This window comes from Carettochelys insculpta, chromosome 17 (genome assembly GCF_033958435.1).
Source record: "Carettochelys insculpta isolate YL-2023 chromosome 17, ASM3395843v1, whole genome shotgun sequence".
Lineage (NCBI taxonomy): Eukaryota > Metazoa > Chordata > Testudines > Carettochelyidae > Carettochelys > Carettochelys insculpta.
The window spans coordinates 32,803,761-32,820,574 of NC_134153.1; the positions used below are offsets into that span (position 1 = coordinate 32,803,761).

A 16,814-nucleotide genomic window follows, 5' to 3' on the forward strand; every position below is an offset into this window, starting at 1 on the left:
AGACAGCCTAAAAACAAAATCAGAATTGATGCTGAATTTATTAAAAGTATTTTAACTGAGATAGTTACCCTTTGTTAGAAATCCCCTATTCCATAAAACAAACAAGCACCAGAAAATGTAACTACTCTGAGAATATTTCTTTCCCATATTCTTAGAGCACAGGTGAACCCTAAACTGCAGCCAGAAAAAGGAAAAAAAAAACCAAAAACCTCTTGGTCTATTAGTGGAATCCTCTCAAAAACTCACAATCTGGCATAAACTCTTCCTGGCTTACTCAACTTCCTTCACACTCCCAACAGACTGTGTGTAAACTTTTTAGGAAGATATTTTTGCTTTTATGTTACTGTAAAGGACAACTTTCAATGCTCTAAATGAACAGAACTCCAATAACTAACATTGAGATTTTTATTATTTATATGATTTCTGTTGTGCAAGAAAATACTCTTGAAGTATTAAAAGCACTGTCAGGTTTATTTTATAATGTTTGTTAAATAAGGCTGTTAAAAACAAAAATAAACAGGCTGAATAACATGGAGTCACATTCTACTAACAATTCTTTCCTGTCAATTAAGGTATTAATGAAAATATAATTACCCACCACTGAAATTTACTAATAAGCCCAAGATTCTTATTTTCCCATTAACTGTCGTATTTTACACATATGATAAATATGAGTGATAATTTTATGAGTCAAAAGGGACAGCTATTTAGAGATTTCAGACTAAACTTCTTTACATTTCCAAATTAACTAAGCTGACAAGCAGCATTACTTTTAAAAACTAATGTTCACAAGGCTGTCACCACCACCTATGAATGCCTTATTTTTGCTAACTATCTGACACCTGTAAACTCAGATCTCCCCCCCCCATATGAAGCTGAAGTTACAGATAAATGGAATCCTAAATGTTCATTTCTTAACTTTAAAAGTCTACCCCAGTTTGAAAGAGTTATGGCAGGTTGGTATATAAGTGATGTTTTCAACTAATTCTAGCTTAATGCATATTTTACACTAGTTTTAATAAACTGATATTTAAATATTATAAAAGTGTACAACTACAGTATTTATATAAAATGTACCTCAGAAAGCTCAGTAAATAGCATTTCTCAGTATCTGTGGAAAAAGCCACAGATCTGCTTACAAGTATATATAAACTAACCCTTTACACTAAAGGACAAATGAGCATATCAGCTGTTAGGAAACATGGAGAAAACAAAGCAAACCCTTGATTAGAAAACTTTTCCAAATACAACACATTTACATAAATTTATAAAAACAAAATTAAAGCATTTACAAATGCACAACATATGAAACAGCTTTACAAAGCTGTTAGACCATACAGAAAAATAAATTATCAGAAATTGAAGTATTTCCAACACAAACCTGCAACTTGTCAGAAAGTCTGAAGGAACATGTGTACAAGCATGTTTCACAGTGGAAGCAATAGCTAGAATATTTTGAAAGATTATACCAAAAATCCCATGCCCGAAAACCAAAAGGAGCCAGTTGCACAGCACTGTATTAAGTTATACATACACAAGGAATCGAACTCCAGATACCAGTAGTTTAATTACATTTCACAACAAGAAATGCATTGCTGTGATTCATTCAAACTTGAAATACAGTTACCACCAGTTTCTGCAAGCCATATACTAAAATTCTTAATTCAATTAATTCTGTGAACAATGAAGGCAGGTTTTCCTTTTCAAAATGTTTATTCTAGTATGAAATATGAAGAAACAGCACCAAAATAATTGCAAGATAGTATGAAATTTTAATAAAATGTACTATTTTAAGAGCAGAGCAAAAACTTTAAAAATAAACTGAAAGACTTGTCACCTATTAAAGTATCTCACTTTCTGACATTAGTAATAGAACTTTCAGCCTTTTAAAGAAAAAAAAATCTGCTGTTGGAACAATTTTCCCAAAGACTGTTAAAATGCATAACATGAATTTTCAGAGACAGTTTTATTAACAGGAGGCTTAGTTTTAACAGTATATACAATCACATCACTTTTCCAACGTCAGGGAGCACCACCTAGTCATCATTCAAAGCAAATTTATACTCAGGAATTACAAAAGCATCTGTGTAATGCAACCGCCTCTTTATTGTAGTACACCTTTATACATTCCTTCCAGAAATTCCTGTACTGTGAAATCCTCTCAGGATGTAGTGTTGCACAGGCATTCAAATCTCCCCTATATACTACATGAATAAAACTGTTGCCACTTACACCTCTAAATTATACCAGGCTACATACTTCAGTGTTCCATGATATGCAACACTAAAAGGCACCATTTTTCTTCAACCAACAACAGAATCGTTTATAAACTGCTGTGTTTAAGTACTATGATTTGCAGGGAATAGTGGGATTTTCAGAGCAAGAGAAGATTCTGAACTTCTTAAAATCTAAGCGTAGACAAACTGCAAATTCTAATTTTTACTATTTTGTAAAATTGCTATTCTCCATTAAAGGCTTTACTGCACAATAAAGAAAATGGCAATTATTTACAGAACGGGAATTACACAAAACTTTATTGAAAAATATACAATACTCAACAGAAGCAGATTCAAGGTTTTGGGGTAAAATAAAATTTAGTGTCTGTAGAAATATTCAAAGTCAACAGTAATTTCAAAAATATCTTTCATACATTTTACACTATTCTTCAAACTTTAACAGAACTCCAATCTTCTAATATTAATCCCTTTCTATGTGAGTAGTTCAAGAGAAGCGAGAACTACAAACACAACATCCCAACTAGTGCTGAAAATCCTATCCCAACTGATGCATGTAATCCTAACAAATCAAGCTACTTAAACAATGTTTTCTAGTTGTTGCTTATATGGTATCAACATTATAATTCAATTTTAAGTAAACAGTCAACTCAATATACTTGAGGTTATGCCTACGCTTATGTGGCAAAAGTCTTATTCTGCACAGTTTTAATTGCAACAATAACTAAAGATTATTCCACAAAGAACAGCTTGAATTTTACAGAACAGTTCTGCTCATATGCATAGGAATTAGTTTGGTAGACACATCAGCAATGTGCATAATTTGACTGTTCACATACAGCAAGAACCTCTGAAAAACAAAGATACATACACAAAACAGTTACTGCGTACACTGAGAATTCATTCAATTGGAAAGTAAAATCGGGACTTTAAATAAAGCTTTGACCTGTAACAAAGCAAATTCAGACAGCTTTTAGCCAAATCTAGGAACCTTGTTTTACAGTGGCTTGCAATATCACCCACTCACTGACTTCATCTTAATACGTAACTGCTTCCCTTATCTGGAACTACATAAAACCAATCTAGTTTCCTTGATAAACATTATGTGGTCAATTTAGCTTCAGCAAGCTTTTTCTATTAGTGAATAAGAATCTCTCTTTTCCACATAGATGTACTGCGAAATTCACTGCACACTCATCCTTGCAGCGATTCTTCTGTAAATGGTCAACCAGTGCCCTGTCTTAACAAAACAAATTTTCAATTTTAACAATCCACTGTTTACAAATTGAACAATCCACAGGTTCTACCCAGGAAATACTATAAAAGCAATCTGGATGAATTAATCACAGCACTATGAATATCTATTCTACAAACATTTTATATGAACAGCTACCCTAAAACAAGTTTGACTTTTCTCGAACCTATAGGTCTGTCATTTAGATCAACAACAGCTGCCATTGCTTCATCACGAGACTCAAATGCAACCATTGCTTCTCCTGTGGGCATACCTTTTTCATTGTATTTTAAGCACACAGAACCTGGGATCACTTGGTAACCATAAAAGAAATCCAAAATTTCATCCACTGAAACTGTAAATGGCATGTTTTGCACTTTAATGACAGTTGGCCCTGGCTTTCCAGAACCTGTTCCAAAACCAGGCGGTCCACTAATATGTAAGTTTCCTGGTCCAGGTCCAAACCCTGGAGGTCCACTTAAATGTCCAAGACCACCTGCAATACCAGGAGGGCCACTCCCAAAGCTAGGAGGCCCACCTAAATTACCAGGCGCATTCCCAAAGTTTTGAGGACCCCCTCCATAACTTGATGGTCCACTCAGATTACTAGGGCCACTTCCAAAACCTGGGACATCAATACCTGCACCAGGTAAACCACTGCTTCCAACTGAAGGTATTCCTGGTCTAGAATCACCAAAACCACCTATTCCTGGAGGTGGAAGAGGGGGACCAAATGCATTAGACGCACTAAAGTTACTGGGAAAATTAAATGGAGGGGCATTATTTGCATCTTTTGCGCTACCACCCATAAAGGAATGCTCATCCCCACCAGCATTTTGCACTACTGGCACTGCTGCATTCCCTTGCATTGGCATTTTCAGCAACTTTTTCCCTTGGGATGGTGGATTTCTCTCAATTTCTCTCATTTCTTCTAGGGTCATTACACGTAAAATAACATCTCTTCCATTCAGCTTTTTACGGTGTAGGCGCTCCGACTTACGCGCATCCTCTTCTGTTTTGAACTGAACCAATGCTTGCCCTAAACCTTGACCATTGTTATCAACAAGAATCTGTACTGAGTTTTCTTCCACTGACAGTCCCTCTAGAAACTGAAGGATTTCCATTTTGGTAATATTGTATGGGATATTTGATATATGTGCACACAACTTGGGCGGTCCTGTTTCTCCCTCAGCGTTCATCATGACCTCCCTCTGGTCATAACTAAAGTTCTGCAATCTTTTCCGAATCATGTCTATCTTTTCTAACATACCCTTTTTGGTTATGGGATGAACTTGAATAAAACGGTTCCCTATATACTGTTTATGATGACACAATGCTGCCTTGTAGTCAGCTTCATTCCTGAACTCAACAAAGCCTTCACCAATTGCTTTCCCATTGGGTCCATAAGCTATATAAATACTGTCTTCAACAATATCTAACTTTTTAAAGAAATCAATTACGTGTTTGTTCTCTGATTCAAAGGGAAGACCTTTCAAATAAACACAGAAACCCTGTTCATGAGGAGATCTTGATCGTGACCTTTTCTGTCCACTAGGAGATTTGGACCTAGAAAGTGTCTGTGGAGAAGGATGGGTTTGTCCAGTAGGACCCAAGGTTTGCTTGAAAGTTATATGGCCTCCAGCAGATACCCACTGTCTCTCTGTTGCAGGACTAACTTCAACATAACGCTGAATCATCAGCATTCTATTTCGCTTCAGTGCTTCAAAAGTATCTTGAGGAGAGAAAAACTTAACTAGTCCATTTCCATTATTTCGACCTACATGATCCTTCAGCATATGTACTGCATCCACACGGAGCCCATGGAAAAAGTCTTTCACATCAGATTCTGTTGCAGAAAAGGGCATGCCATGAACACTGACATACAAGTCGTCTGGGTTGATCGAAAGGGGTTTCACACCACTTTGAGAATTCATCTGAATAGGATTTACAGGATTCAAAGGACCCATAAACAATGAATTCAAGCCACTGTTCATACTCATTGTTGTTCCAGACCCATTCATTCCAGTAGGTAAAGGAGCTATAGGTGGAGGATTCATAGGAGGCATTCCTGATATAGGAGGCATAGGTGTCATTGGTGGTACAGGAGGAACAGGGGGTATTGGTGGTACAGGAGGAACAGGGGGCAGTGTTGGTACAGGAGGTGGGACAGGTATGGGGGGAATAGAAGGCATTGGTGGCAAAGACGGCATAGCTGGGATAGGAGGAATTGGTGGAGGTGGCACTGTGTTCATAGGGGATGCTGTGCTAGGTATAGTTGAGCTAAATGTTGGGCTACCAAAGGTAGCCCCAAGATTTGGAGGTGCATTTCCCATGCTGGCAGTTGAGAACGTGGGTACATTTTTGTTGCTTTCATGAACAGAAGTAGCTGCAGTTACTACACTAGGAGAAGAACTGGTAAAGTTAGGTACTGTGGTAGTTAAGTTTACCCTAGCACTCATCGCAGAGCTAGGCGGTGGTCCAGACCTGCTAGCATTTGCTGGTGGCATGTCTAAATTGGCTGTTTCAAAACGCCTACGACTAAGTTCTATCATGTTTTGCATTTCAGTTTTACTGCTCAGCAACAGCGTTACTTTTGACCCTTTAATGGTACCACCTGTGCGCATCATACCAAGCCTTGCATCTTCATCAGTGGCAAAAACGATGAAAGCCTCACCCAGTTCACCCCCTACAATATGCACGCCCCCATCAGGAATGGTCAATCCAGAGAAGAAGTGGCGAATGTCCATGGTCCCCGCCACAATCGGGAGACCTTGCAAGCGGATGACCACAGCCATGCTGCGCTGAAACAACACACACCTGCAGATGAGAAAAGGCAACGGCTATGTCAGACTATACTGTTTATGACACCACGTATTTACCTAGACACCATCTACTACATTGCTTACACACTCCTAATGACATCTTGAAAAATAAAGCATGCTTAAGTTCTAGACTTTTTATTCATACAAATAAAATTAAGCATTTGACACATGATTAACTCAAGGTTTGCACCAAAAACTCCAAAATAATCTGTTAAAATTTTAAAAGAAAAAGTCAAGCCTGTGACCAAACAAATGTCAATACAAAAACCAAGAGTGAAGTTAAATTAGAACGGTTACATCTGGTGGTCCAATATTTAGTGCAATGTACAAAAATTAACATTTCAGCTAAGCAAATGACCTTCAGCAGTCTCATGCAGAAGTACCACACACCTTGAACCATGGAAAACTACTGAAATAAGACACTTTTATATACTTAAGACTCATGCTCTCACTGAACAGGAAAAAAGCAATACTACTGCTAACACCTTCTCTTTTGCACATTTTAAATACAAACTCTTTACAAACAGAGGGATAGGAAATTACTTGGAATTAATCAGAGCTTTACAATTTAACCTGTTCAAATTTTTAACCATAGCTTTACTGCTAGACAGGTTTTCAGCTTCTTTTTACAGCACATTTACTAACACCTGCCCCAGGACAAGAACTATCTTCTTCTGTGTTTGTGCAGTACCTATCACAACATGGCCCTGATCACAAATGGCTCTTTGATCATTACCAAGATAAACTATGTTATTCCAAAAGATAAAACTAGTTATTCTCCCAACTTTTACTTGCTGTCTAAATGCAAAACCTGAGCAAGGCCTACTGATCTGTGGCACAGACACAGAGCAAGGGCATAGCTGTGTGGTATCCCATGTAGCTAAAACTTTGGGCCAAGATTTTCAAAACTGAGTGACTGAAGTTAAACCTACTAGCTCAACGGCTTTACATTTAGAAGATCTAAGATGCCAAAAATTTCCCACTGACTTCAACAGGAAATACCGGGTACCCACTACTTTTAAAAATTAGGCCATAAAATAGATGCCTAACGGAAAATTTACAGGCCTAACTCTGTTAATAATCTTAACCAATACCTATATCCATTTCAATCTCTCCTTCTGTCTTTAGGCCTGTCCTGGCTAGGGAAATAGCATTTTAAAATGGCATCTAGCCTAGACATTTAAATATGCATTAACTGGTCGCATCCAACCCTAAATTCACCTACTAACCTACACATGATAAATGATTGCGACAATGTTTTTAAAACACCATTATATTCCTAATCTGTATTAAACAGAAAGAGCTGTGGCAGTGGCAAAGACAAACTGATTTCTACCTCCCACTGTAGGCCATAACTCTCAGCAGCTGGAAGAGGTGGGGGGCACAATGAAGGCTGAGAACAATTACTGATAATGAAGGACAGTATCAACTGGCACCACTGCTTGTAAGTGGGCTACCCTGTCACTCCACTGAGTGCTGTATACGCAACAACGTAACCCTGTGCTATAGCTTCTAACTTGATTAGGAAGAGAGATCAAAATTAGATTGGAGATGGCTAATCCTTATTAGCTAACCCCCACTATTTTCATGTTACAAAGAGCCCTAGGTATGACAACGTGTATTATAGCTAAGCTCCCCCACATCTTCATTCAGTTTTTCAAGTGTAAAAAGGCAGTGTCTGGTCTAAACTAGACTTAGAAAGATAATTAGCATGTTAGTTAGAACACACTTACATGTCTTACGTCTCTAGAACAAGGCCACAAGTAAAATATGGTAAATTGAGGTTAACTGCTTGAGGTCAACCATGGAGGAAGTTTAGATTTGACCTCTGACAAATCTAAACAAAAAGAGTAGCCTGTACATATACACCAGGAAAAAGTTTAGGTCAGAATAAGCTAATTTTTAATGCCTCGGTTTTCCTCAAATTCTTTCCTAATCTAAACATGCACTTCAGAGAATAAGAACTCAGGGCTTTACATCTGCCAAATTTAACTCAATTCCCTGGTTCAGAAAGGAGATATCAGCACTTTTCTTCACCTGATCCTCTCCTCCCCTAGAATTCCAGTAGGTTCCTAATTAAGCAATGCCTATTCAGTACTTGCAGGAAGACCTCTGAGAACTCTTACACACCACAGTAAGTTGTATTAGATATTCATAAGGGAATTAATTGCAAACTAGATGAGCTACTGCAGCATTAGAAAGCAATGTGCTACCAAAAATATCATGAAGTTGGATCAAAAACTAAACTCCTGACCAATCGTGATCATAAGATCCTACAGCACTTTCTGCCAGAACAAACACACTTTCTCAATGCACAAGTGAAATTCAAACTCAGTTACAGTACAGTTTCCTCTGCAGCAGTTTTGATGAAGACTTGATTCTCCAATTCCTGTTCTGAACTGCTGAATAATATTGCTGTGTGCTGCTACCAAAAATTCAAAGATTAACCACCTGGTTGAACTAAATAGTCAGACAAAACAGAAGGCTACCAGCATTTTTTTTTTCATTTTTTGGGAGTGGGATGATTGGGGGGGTGGGAAGAGAATGAGCAGTCCCATGCATTATGGCCAACAGATGACAGCATAAAGTACTTTTCAGGTAAACCTGAGTTTCACTATCTACAGAATGGACATGCTTTCCTATAAAAGAGTGTCCTAGCTACAGTACTGGTACTCTATTTTTGGTTAAATTTTGTTACCAGAATTTCCTAGACTGAAGGGACTTGAACTGCTACAACTCAAGAAAAATATGAACTCAAGAAAGTGGACTACATTAAAGCGTTTTGGTATTTAACCATAAGAACTTTCTTCCCCAGAAATGCCAACTATAATTATAAATGAAGGTATATTCACTATCCTTTAAGTGAGCCTTTTTTAAGTCTTTCTAGTCTTTCGGTAAATAATTTTGAAAGTTTCTGAATGCATATAGTTTGGCCACTGTGGTGTCATTTCAATACTTCCCAGAAGTCTTGCACTGTTTTAAGTTTAGTAAAAATAGTTTGCTCAACCTTTTTTCAGGGGTAATGGTTTAATTTTCTTCAGAAGAGCAGAAATGTTCACAATACAGAAGTAAATAACCTGTCAGACCCTCTATTACTCAAAAGCGGGTATGATTTCTACAACAGCAAATTAACATTTCAAACTTTTTTTGTTCTATTTAAAAAAGGAGCAGTGTTATTTCCATAATTTTAGGGAAACAAATTTCACTAATCCTTAAATAAAGCTACAAGTCTCCAAAAACTAGTGATAGTGAAAATTACCAGTTTAGGGACAACAGCATTAATGAACTGTTATGAAACAAGGAATGAGGGTGTCACATCAATGGATAATATTCATATTAGAGTGACCTTTCACTTAGACAGGTCAAAATTACAAATATTGGAAAAGAGGTAACTATTTTAAAAAACTAAGGGCCCAAAAGTATTGAAGGTACACCCCTGGTTAACTTGGCATGTCATGTAATAGTCAGCTAAGGTGTTCAGAAACTCCAACTCTTAAAATGTTAAATATTGAGATATAAGCCCTCAGCATTATCTGCAATATAAAGAGATTAAAATTAGACATTTGTATTGCTAACCCTTAAAAAAAACAACACACACAACTTTTCTATCACTTAACTCATCCTTTGTCAAATGGAAAATGGACCTTTTCATAATGACTTCAAGGGTGCACCAGAATTGTCACAATAACTGATAAGGGCATCAACTATTAATAAATAAAAACATTTACACAAAACAGTGGCTTGGATGAGTTTTCTACTGGTACAATTTAAGTGAATAGTAATTACATATTTCTGGTGCAAAATATATTAATTTCTCCAAATCAGTGGGATATTAAGGATGTATTTAGAATCCAAGCTATGTTTCTCATTTACAAAATAAGAACTAGAGAATCCAACTCATTCTTTGAGGAGACAACATTTTAATTACATCATGGGGTCACATCACTAAAACTGTAGTTACGTGTGATTCATAACAACTCCAACCAACAGACTATTAAAAAGCCCACAAATTGGTGGGGTTTCTATTTGCTCATGTGTGCATCCAGTTACTCTATCTGCATGTTCAAATGCAGTAACTGAATCAAATGCACCACTGCAGACCTAGTTTATCATCTGGTAGTTAAGTAATCATTGGTAGTAGCATCAAACTGAGATGACCAGTTCAGTTCTCCTGGAACACTCATTTCAGGTTAAAACAGTGCTGTATTATACTTGGATGCTTATCACTGCAATTATAAGCCTTAAGCTTTTTATAGTTATGGTTTTCATTCTACAGACCCAATGTTTCATGGATGCCAGACAATTACATTTATTATCCTCAATCTCGCCCAGAGGCCGGAAGTTGTCCAATTACCTAATCTTTAACCAATTTTAATTTAGGCAACTTGGAAGTATCAACCTATTTACTGAAACTGGGATTTAGATTCCCAGTTCCCATTAATTTTAATAGGATTCAGGTATTCCAACCCCAAGGCAGTTTTAAAATCTATGAATGAGAAGAAAGAACTATTACAAGAATAAACTCTTTCTGTAACTTACAACTATAAATGCAGAAGAATTTTTAAATCTTCCAGTAAGATATCTTACTTGAATTTTACAAAATTGCTACAGGTAAAAAGCAAATATCAAAAATTAAGTCCCAATCATGCCAACACTTAACAGATAAAGCAACTTCACTGAAATGACTAGATGCTTTGACTCAGTGGGACTACTCATGCTTGAAGTTAAGCATGTCAGTAAATGCTTGCAACACTGGGGTTAACTCTATTTTAAATAAGAGCTACTTAGGTGCATAAACACTTTTATCAAAACAAAAAAAACTGTTTAAAACATTTCTATAAACATTTTAGAATTTTGCAGTAACAAAAAGAACTCTTAAAACCACTCACAGGCCCCAAGTCACAAAAACAGGAGATTATAAAGTTACGCTTTTAGGGGATGGAATTTCAAAAGCCCTTAAGTGATTTAGCTGCATAAATCCCATTGATTCAAACTGTAAACTGTGATGGAGGAGCACAGACAGGCTAAAGCTTTCCTACTATCCATTCAATACTAGAAGGCAAGAGTTTCAAATACTGTGCAAGTTTATCAGCTGTGTTCAGGATTACGTTGCCATTGGTATCCTGCTCATCTTGACTTTTGCAGTGTAGATGAGCATTTTAAGCATGAAGTGCTTATGTAAAATCTGAAATTCAATTTAAAAAAGTATAAAACCAGCTTTAGCAATGTATGATTAAAAAAGGAAAGTCAACTACCCACATGAAAATAAAAAAACCTAGTTTAAATCAAAATTAAGCAATCATTTAAATTAAAACTTCAAATCATGTTCATCTTGATTTAGACAAATACTTGTATTTCATATTTCAAAAGTAAATGCTTTTACAAGCATGCATTTGTCAGTGTTATATACTGACAATGTATAACTCGCAGACTGATAACTACTAATTTAAGGATACATGTAAAAACATGTTGAACAGAGAAGGCAGAGGACTAACCTTTGAAATTACACTTTGTTCACTGGTACAAAATAAGCTTACAAAGCTTAACTTAGTCCCTGCTGAGTGTGACTCTACAATAGCATCGACAACACATGCACATTTGGCAATGCTTGGACACGGTCTAGAAGAGGTGTGAGCAAACATTTTAGGTCATCGCCCCCCCCCACCCCCCTTTGGCCCTGCAATCAGCTGGGGCCCCTCAAACCTGTGGAGGACCACAGGAAGGGATGCAGGAGGGTAGGGCGTGTGCTGAGAAAGGGAGTGGGACACTTAGAAAGGGGTGCTGGGAAGCTCCAAGATGTACCACAAAGTGGGAGGGATGCACATGGGGAGGACACCAGGAGGGCACCTCATCAAGTCCAGAGCTCGCCAGCTGCCCCCCCTGCTTGTCTCAGGGCCTCTGTGTACTCTGACTGGCCTGGCATAGAGAGGTTGGCAGGGGGGAGAAATTCCCTTGGTGATGCAGTGGCAGAGGCAGCATGGTAGAAAGGCCTGGGGACGCAGCAAAAGCTGCTGAGGGGAGCCAGTTGCGCTGTGGCACCCTTACAAAATGTTGCACCCCCTTCGGGGGGGGACATGCCCCCCACTCTGCACACCCATGGTCTAGAAGGCAGAATAGCATTGATGCTGCAGAGGGGATTGAAGATATCTAGCAGGAGATGTCAGAAGACTAGTAAACAGAAATAGGCAGGTGGCAGACTTTTTGCAAGGACTAACTTCACGTATTAAATTAAGAAAGCTTAAATATTCTCAGAAACAAATATATCTGGGTCCATTACATACTGCAATTATGAGTAAAAAGAATGAAAATACAGGTTGAACCTCTAATCTGGAATGCTCTCATCTGGCAACATCTGAAATCTGGCATATTTTTAGTTAGAGGGACAACCACTTATCTTGAGTGAGAACAAGTTTCTTGTGGTGCCATAAACTTTGTTTACAAACACCAGTCTTGGCTCTCAGTGTTTTGTGCTATTATTTAGCTTAACTTATCCCTACACATCTTCTAAGAGCCCAGTATGCATTGGAAGTGATGGTAATGTGTTAAACAACATTGACCTGCCATGGTCTGGAAAATTTCCTTGTTTGGGACCAGTCTCAAGGATGCTGGACAAGAGAGGTTCAGCCTATAGTATAAATTTTACACATTGCTATCCATCGCTTTTAGGAATACTACTGCCTACAGCAAATAAGTTTATTTACAAACAGTGGAGAATTGTTAGAGACTGTATTCAAATCTATCACAAACTGATAAAGCAGCATTACCTCAGAATCTGGCAAAAAAGTCATTTACAAGGACAACATTGCCACGATCACCATTATCAATAGGAAGCAGAGCTGAAAAGCCAAACTATTTGTGCGCCTACATGTGCCATTTCTACTGACCAACATATTTTGATACCAAGTCATATATTCACGTAACTGTTAAGAATATTTCTTAACATGTAGTAAGCAAGCATGAAAAGAAATCTTCAAGTCAAAATCTCTTACCTGCAGAGACAGATGTTTTTCTCTTAATAAGTAGCAGAAGCCAAGCCAATCCTGTGGGCAACCAATTAAAACCAACTTTTAGACTGCAATAAAGAATAAATGGAGGCAAAAATCAATTCAGGAAACAACAGCAGGTAACAGCCCACAGTGAACTGTATATTAAGAAAGTTCAGGTCTGAGACCACCACAAAGCAGTGTATCATAACCACCACAAAACTAAGTGTGCAACAATTTAAACATTTGTTAATCTCTTACACTGGCATCATATTTTGGTAATTGAACTTGCTTAGTTATACCAGATTGTTACATATTTTAACTCAAATATGGCTTAGAATACATACTTTAAGAGCCAGAAGACATTCATTACACAGAACTTATTGCCAACTTATTTTCCTTTACAGATACCCAAACTAGTCAATAAAACTAGCAAAGCAGAATGAAATCCTACTGTTATAAAACCTTACCCAATGGGTTACTAGCCCTATCAAGTCACTTGTTTTCTAATTTTGTGCCTTCCTAACTCCACAAACAAACCAGTACATTATCCTGGTACTGAAAAATACTTCTAGAAACTACATATATTAACTTCTTTCTAAGCAGCAGCAAAAACTTCTGAAGCTAAGACACATATCAGACTTGCGGTCTTGGGAAAAACACTCGCTTTCACACACTGTACTACAGGAACCCACATGCTTTTGTTTGCAGCCTACAGTCCTACTGATCCAACACGCAAGAGTCAAATCCCAGTCATTCTTTGTGCTTAAGATTATTAACTTTCTATGTCAGGAATCACAAGAATAAGCAAAAAACTGCATGGTTTTATTGGAAATTTGTGCGCATCTATGCCTGAAAACAACCTGTTACCTATTCCAGTACCTTACAGACCACCTCATGCTATACTTCAGGCTTTCTGGAAGATACTTAGAGAAAAAGGGACTATGAAAAAATGTGAAACATGTAACATGAAACAGTATTAATTACCCTTTTCTCATGAAACAAACAGTGGGGGCACCTGCTGTAACCATATAGTATTAACATGCATCTGCAAACTGACAGATATACTGCATATAATCCAAACCAATTCACTATCAAAAGATTAAGAGTCACATTCAAAAAACCTTTCAAGAAACAAGACATCAAAAGCAAGAGTACAAGAAAGAAAAAACAAACTGAGGTCCCACAAGTTACTGACTTCTGATTAATATGACAAATATACTCAACTCCAGAACAGAGCCATGCTTTTGTTTGTTTAAATTAAAAAAAAAAAAAAAAAAAAAAAAAAAAGAGACAGAACTCAAGATCAGTCAATCCCAAATTAGGATCCTATTTGCTTCAATGAATAGCCAGTTTCAATAAGTTTATCATACAAAAAGCTATGACATAGCCTGAAGGACAGCTATTTAAGTACAGCTTAGAAGTAGATGCCACATTTCATCAAGAAAATTCCAAAAAATTAAGTACACATCCACTACAAATCAAAAAACGTTTCAGTTGTATATACTTACTTCGAAACCTAAAACTAATAAAAATAGGCTAAAGGTACATTATATACTACAAAATAGCACAAATCAAACCTTTCTTCAAACAGTCTACCATATTTGCACTTTTCATTGCACCCATCCAGGATAATTCATTTACTATTACCCAACATTATGAATTTGTTCAAATGTATCTTCTAGCTCTTTAATCAGAACATTTAAATGAGCACATTACTTCAGACATGTAGAGACATACTGCTATGTCAATTTGGTGCTTATGAGGGTATTACCTACATACACAGCCCAATGAAGTAAAAAGCACATATTACTTTTTCCATATAGACCTGACAATTGTGATCTGAATCACCCTTGTAACTCTAGATTTTTGCCTTTCTTGGAGGAAGGGGGAATCAATTATGTCACATTTCCCCTGCGTATTTTGTTTTACTATTAATTTTATTATTCCCACTGTAACCACTGGAGACTAAGATGAGACTCAACTTAAGTCACAAGGGAAAATAAGCAATGATGTTCTGTGAAGGTGGTGAAAAAACCACAGATCACTTGCCAACCCCTATCCCACCCTCCATCCTCAGTGTTGGGAAGGGGAGCTGGAACTGACACACAAGACTAAGCATACAAAACAACACAAGAACCAAGTTGCTTTCTACTCCACAGAGGGGAATATTCAAAGAATTAGATTCCTGGTTCACAGATTCCAATCTTGAGAAAGGACCATTCCTAACACATAGTTTGACCTCTTCTAGTAACACAGAAGCTAGATGCATTCTCCTTAAGACCCATTTTGAACTACATTTTTCTATACTCTAATGAACTTAAGAAAATTTTACAGTAGTTCTGAGTACATCACCAGCCTGCAATTACATTTAAAACAACATCAACTCATACAATCACCACAACATTTTATCCTACTTAAAGGTTCGTTTTGCCAACTCTTCTGTATGGAAAAACTGATAAAAACAATTTACAAAGTTTTTTCAGAGCACTTTTTATCATCACAGCCACACATTCACTTTGGAAAAGGGCTTCCGCGATAGCTAACCACAAAGCTGGAATCTCCAGGCCCGCTCACTAAAAAATACCCACAACTATTCAAGTCCTTTTAACTGTCTCTCTGAGAGAAGCTCTAACTATCAGCCGTATTTTCTATGACTAAGAACTATGTCTACTGAACCCAAAGTGAATCGGGGCTAAGGACACGCCAGGACCGAGAGGATAATCGATGGTCACAAACGCTCACCAAGCCGGCGCGTGTTTACACCTCGGCTCCCGCTGGCCTACGAAGGCACCAGCATCACCAGCATCACAGCCGAACAGCGCCGCTGCTTGTATCCCCTCCCCCGGCATACAAGCCGCCACAGCCCCGCCAGAGCCACGCTCCTAACTGCGAATACGCGCCAAGCCATGGGCAAGCAGACCAAGGCCGGCCCAGCTCACTTCAAGGACCAGAGACCCGCGCCGGGCGCCGCCTCGGCCGCTCTGAGAGAACGAGGCTCCCGGCGGGGGCGCTGGCAACGCGGCCGAAAGATGGGCGGCTATACGAGCTCAGCCTGCAGCGGTCCGGAGATCCCCGGGGCCCGCTGGCCTCACGTCGCAGGAGCCACCGAGCCCTACCGCCCCGCGGAGACCGCAACCGCCAGTTCAGCGGCGCCCGGGCCGGGCCGGGCCGGGCCCCCCTCCGGCCGATAGCGGAGGGGACAGGCGCGCCGGGGCTCACGGGGCAGAAGGAGCCATCCGGGCCCGCAGCCTCCTCAGCCCTTTCCTGCCCCTCCCCCCCTTTGTACGGCTGAACGGACACGCTGCGCGCTAGGCCCGGCCTGCCCCCGAGACAGGCCCGCGGGGACCAGTGCGGGGCCGAGCCGGCGCCGGGTCCTTACCGAGGGAGCTGTACGGAAAAAGGGTTAGAAAAAATAAAGCGCCGCCCGGGCCCCACTCCCCGCGCGAGCCCAGCACCACCGACCGCGCAGAGCCACAAAATGGCCGCCGCGGCAAAGGCGCCGCCGCGCAGGAGAGGGCGGAGCTCCTGGGGAAGGGCG

At 38.9% G+C, this 16,814-nt stretch overlaps 2 protein-coding genes across 9 annotated transcripts in view; both read right to left on the reverse strand.

Moving 5' to 3' along the window:
• Window positions 1–16,794, reverse strand: part of CPNE1 (copine 1) — a 98,014-nt gene extending 81,220 nt beyond the window's left edge. For 2 of the 6 annotated variants that reach the window (XM_075012188.1, XM_075012193.1), the window contains exons 1-2: window positions 16,656–16,712; window positions 13,280–13,362 (exon numbers count right to left, since the gene is read on the reverse strand). The gene's annotated coding sequence lies outside the window, so the exon portion shown is untranslated. Of the gene's footprint in view, window positions 1–6,142; window positions 6,282–13,279; window positions 13,363–16,018; window positions 16,142–16,655 lie in introns of those variants that run through there. The other 4 variants (XM_075012191.1, XM_075012189.1, XM_075012192.1 and 1 more) reach the window with 4 other exon arrangements.
• Window positions 1,549–16,775, reverse strand: RBM12 (RNA binding motif protein 12). Of its 3 annotated transcripts, none has more exons than XM_075012187.1 (3): window positions 16,656–16,775; window positions 13,280–13,330; window positions 1,549–6,285 (listed from the first exon to the last, which is right to left on the reverse strand). In XM_075012187.1, the coding sequence occupies exon 3, from the start codon at window positions 6,261–6,263 to the stop codon at window positions 3,624–3,626; it is 2,640 nt and encodes an 879-aa protein (XP_074868288.1). In that variant the 5' UTR covers window positions 6,264–6,285; window positions 13,280–13,330; window positions 16,656–16,775; the 3' UTR covers window positions 1,549–3,623. The 3 variants fall into 3 exon arrangements, with proteins under 3 accessions (XP_074868288.1, XP_074868286.1, XP_074868287.1); XM_075012185.1 differs by having other exon boundaries at window positions 13,280–13,362; window positions 16,656–16,710; XM_075012186.1 differs by lacking the exon at window positions 16,656–16,775 and adding an exon at window positions 16,019–16,156 and having other exon boundaries at window positions 13,280–13,362.
• Window positions 16,795–16,814: the final 20 nt, after the last annotated feature.

Excerpts from the sequence above, each read along its gene's own strand:
- RBM12 (XM_075012187.1), bottom strand. The coding sequence starts at position 6,263 with ATGGCTGTGGTCATCCGCTTGCAAGGTCTCCCGATTGTGGCGGGGACC.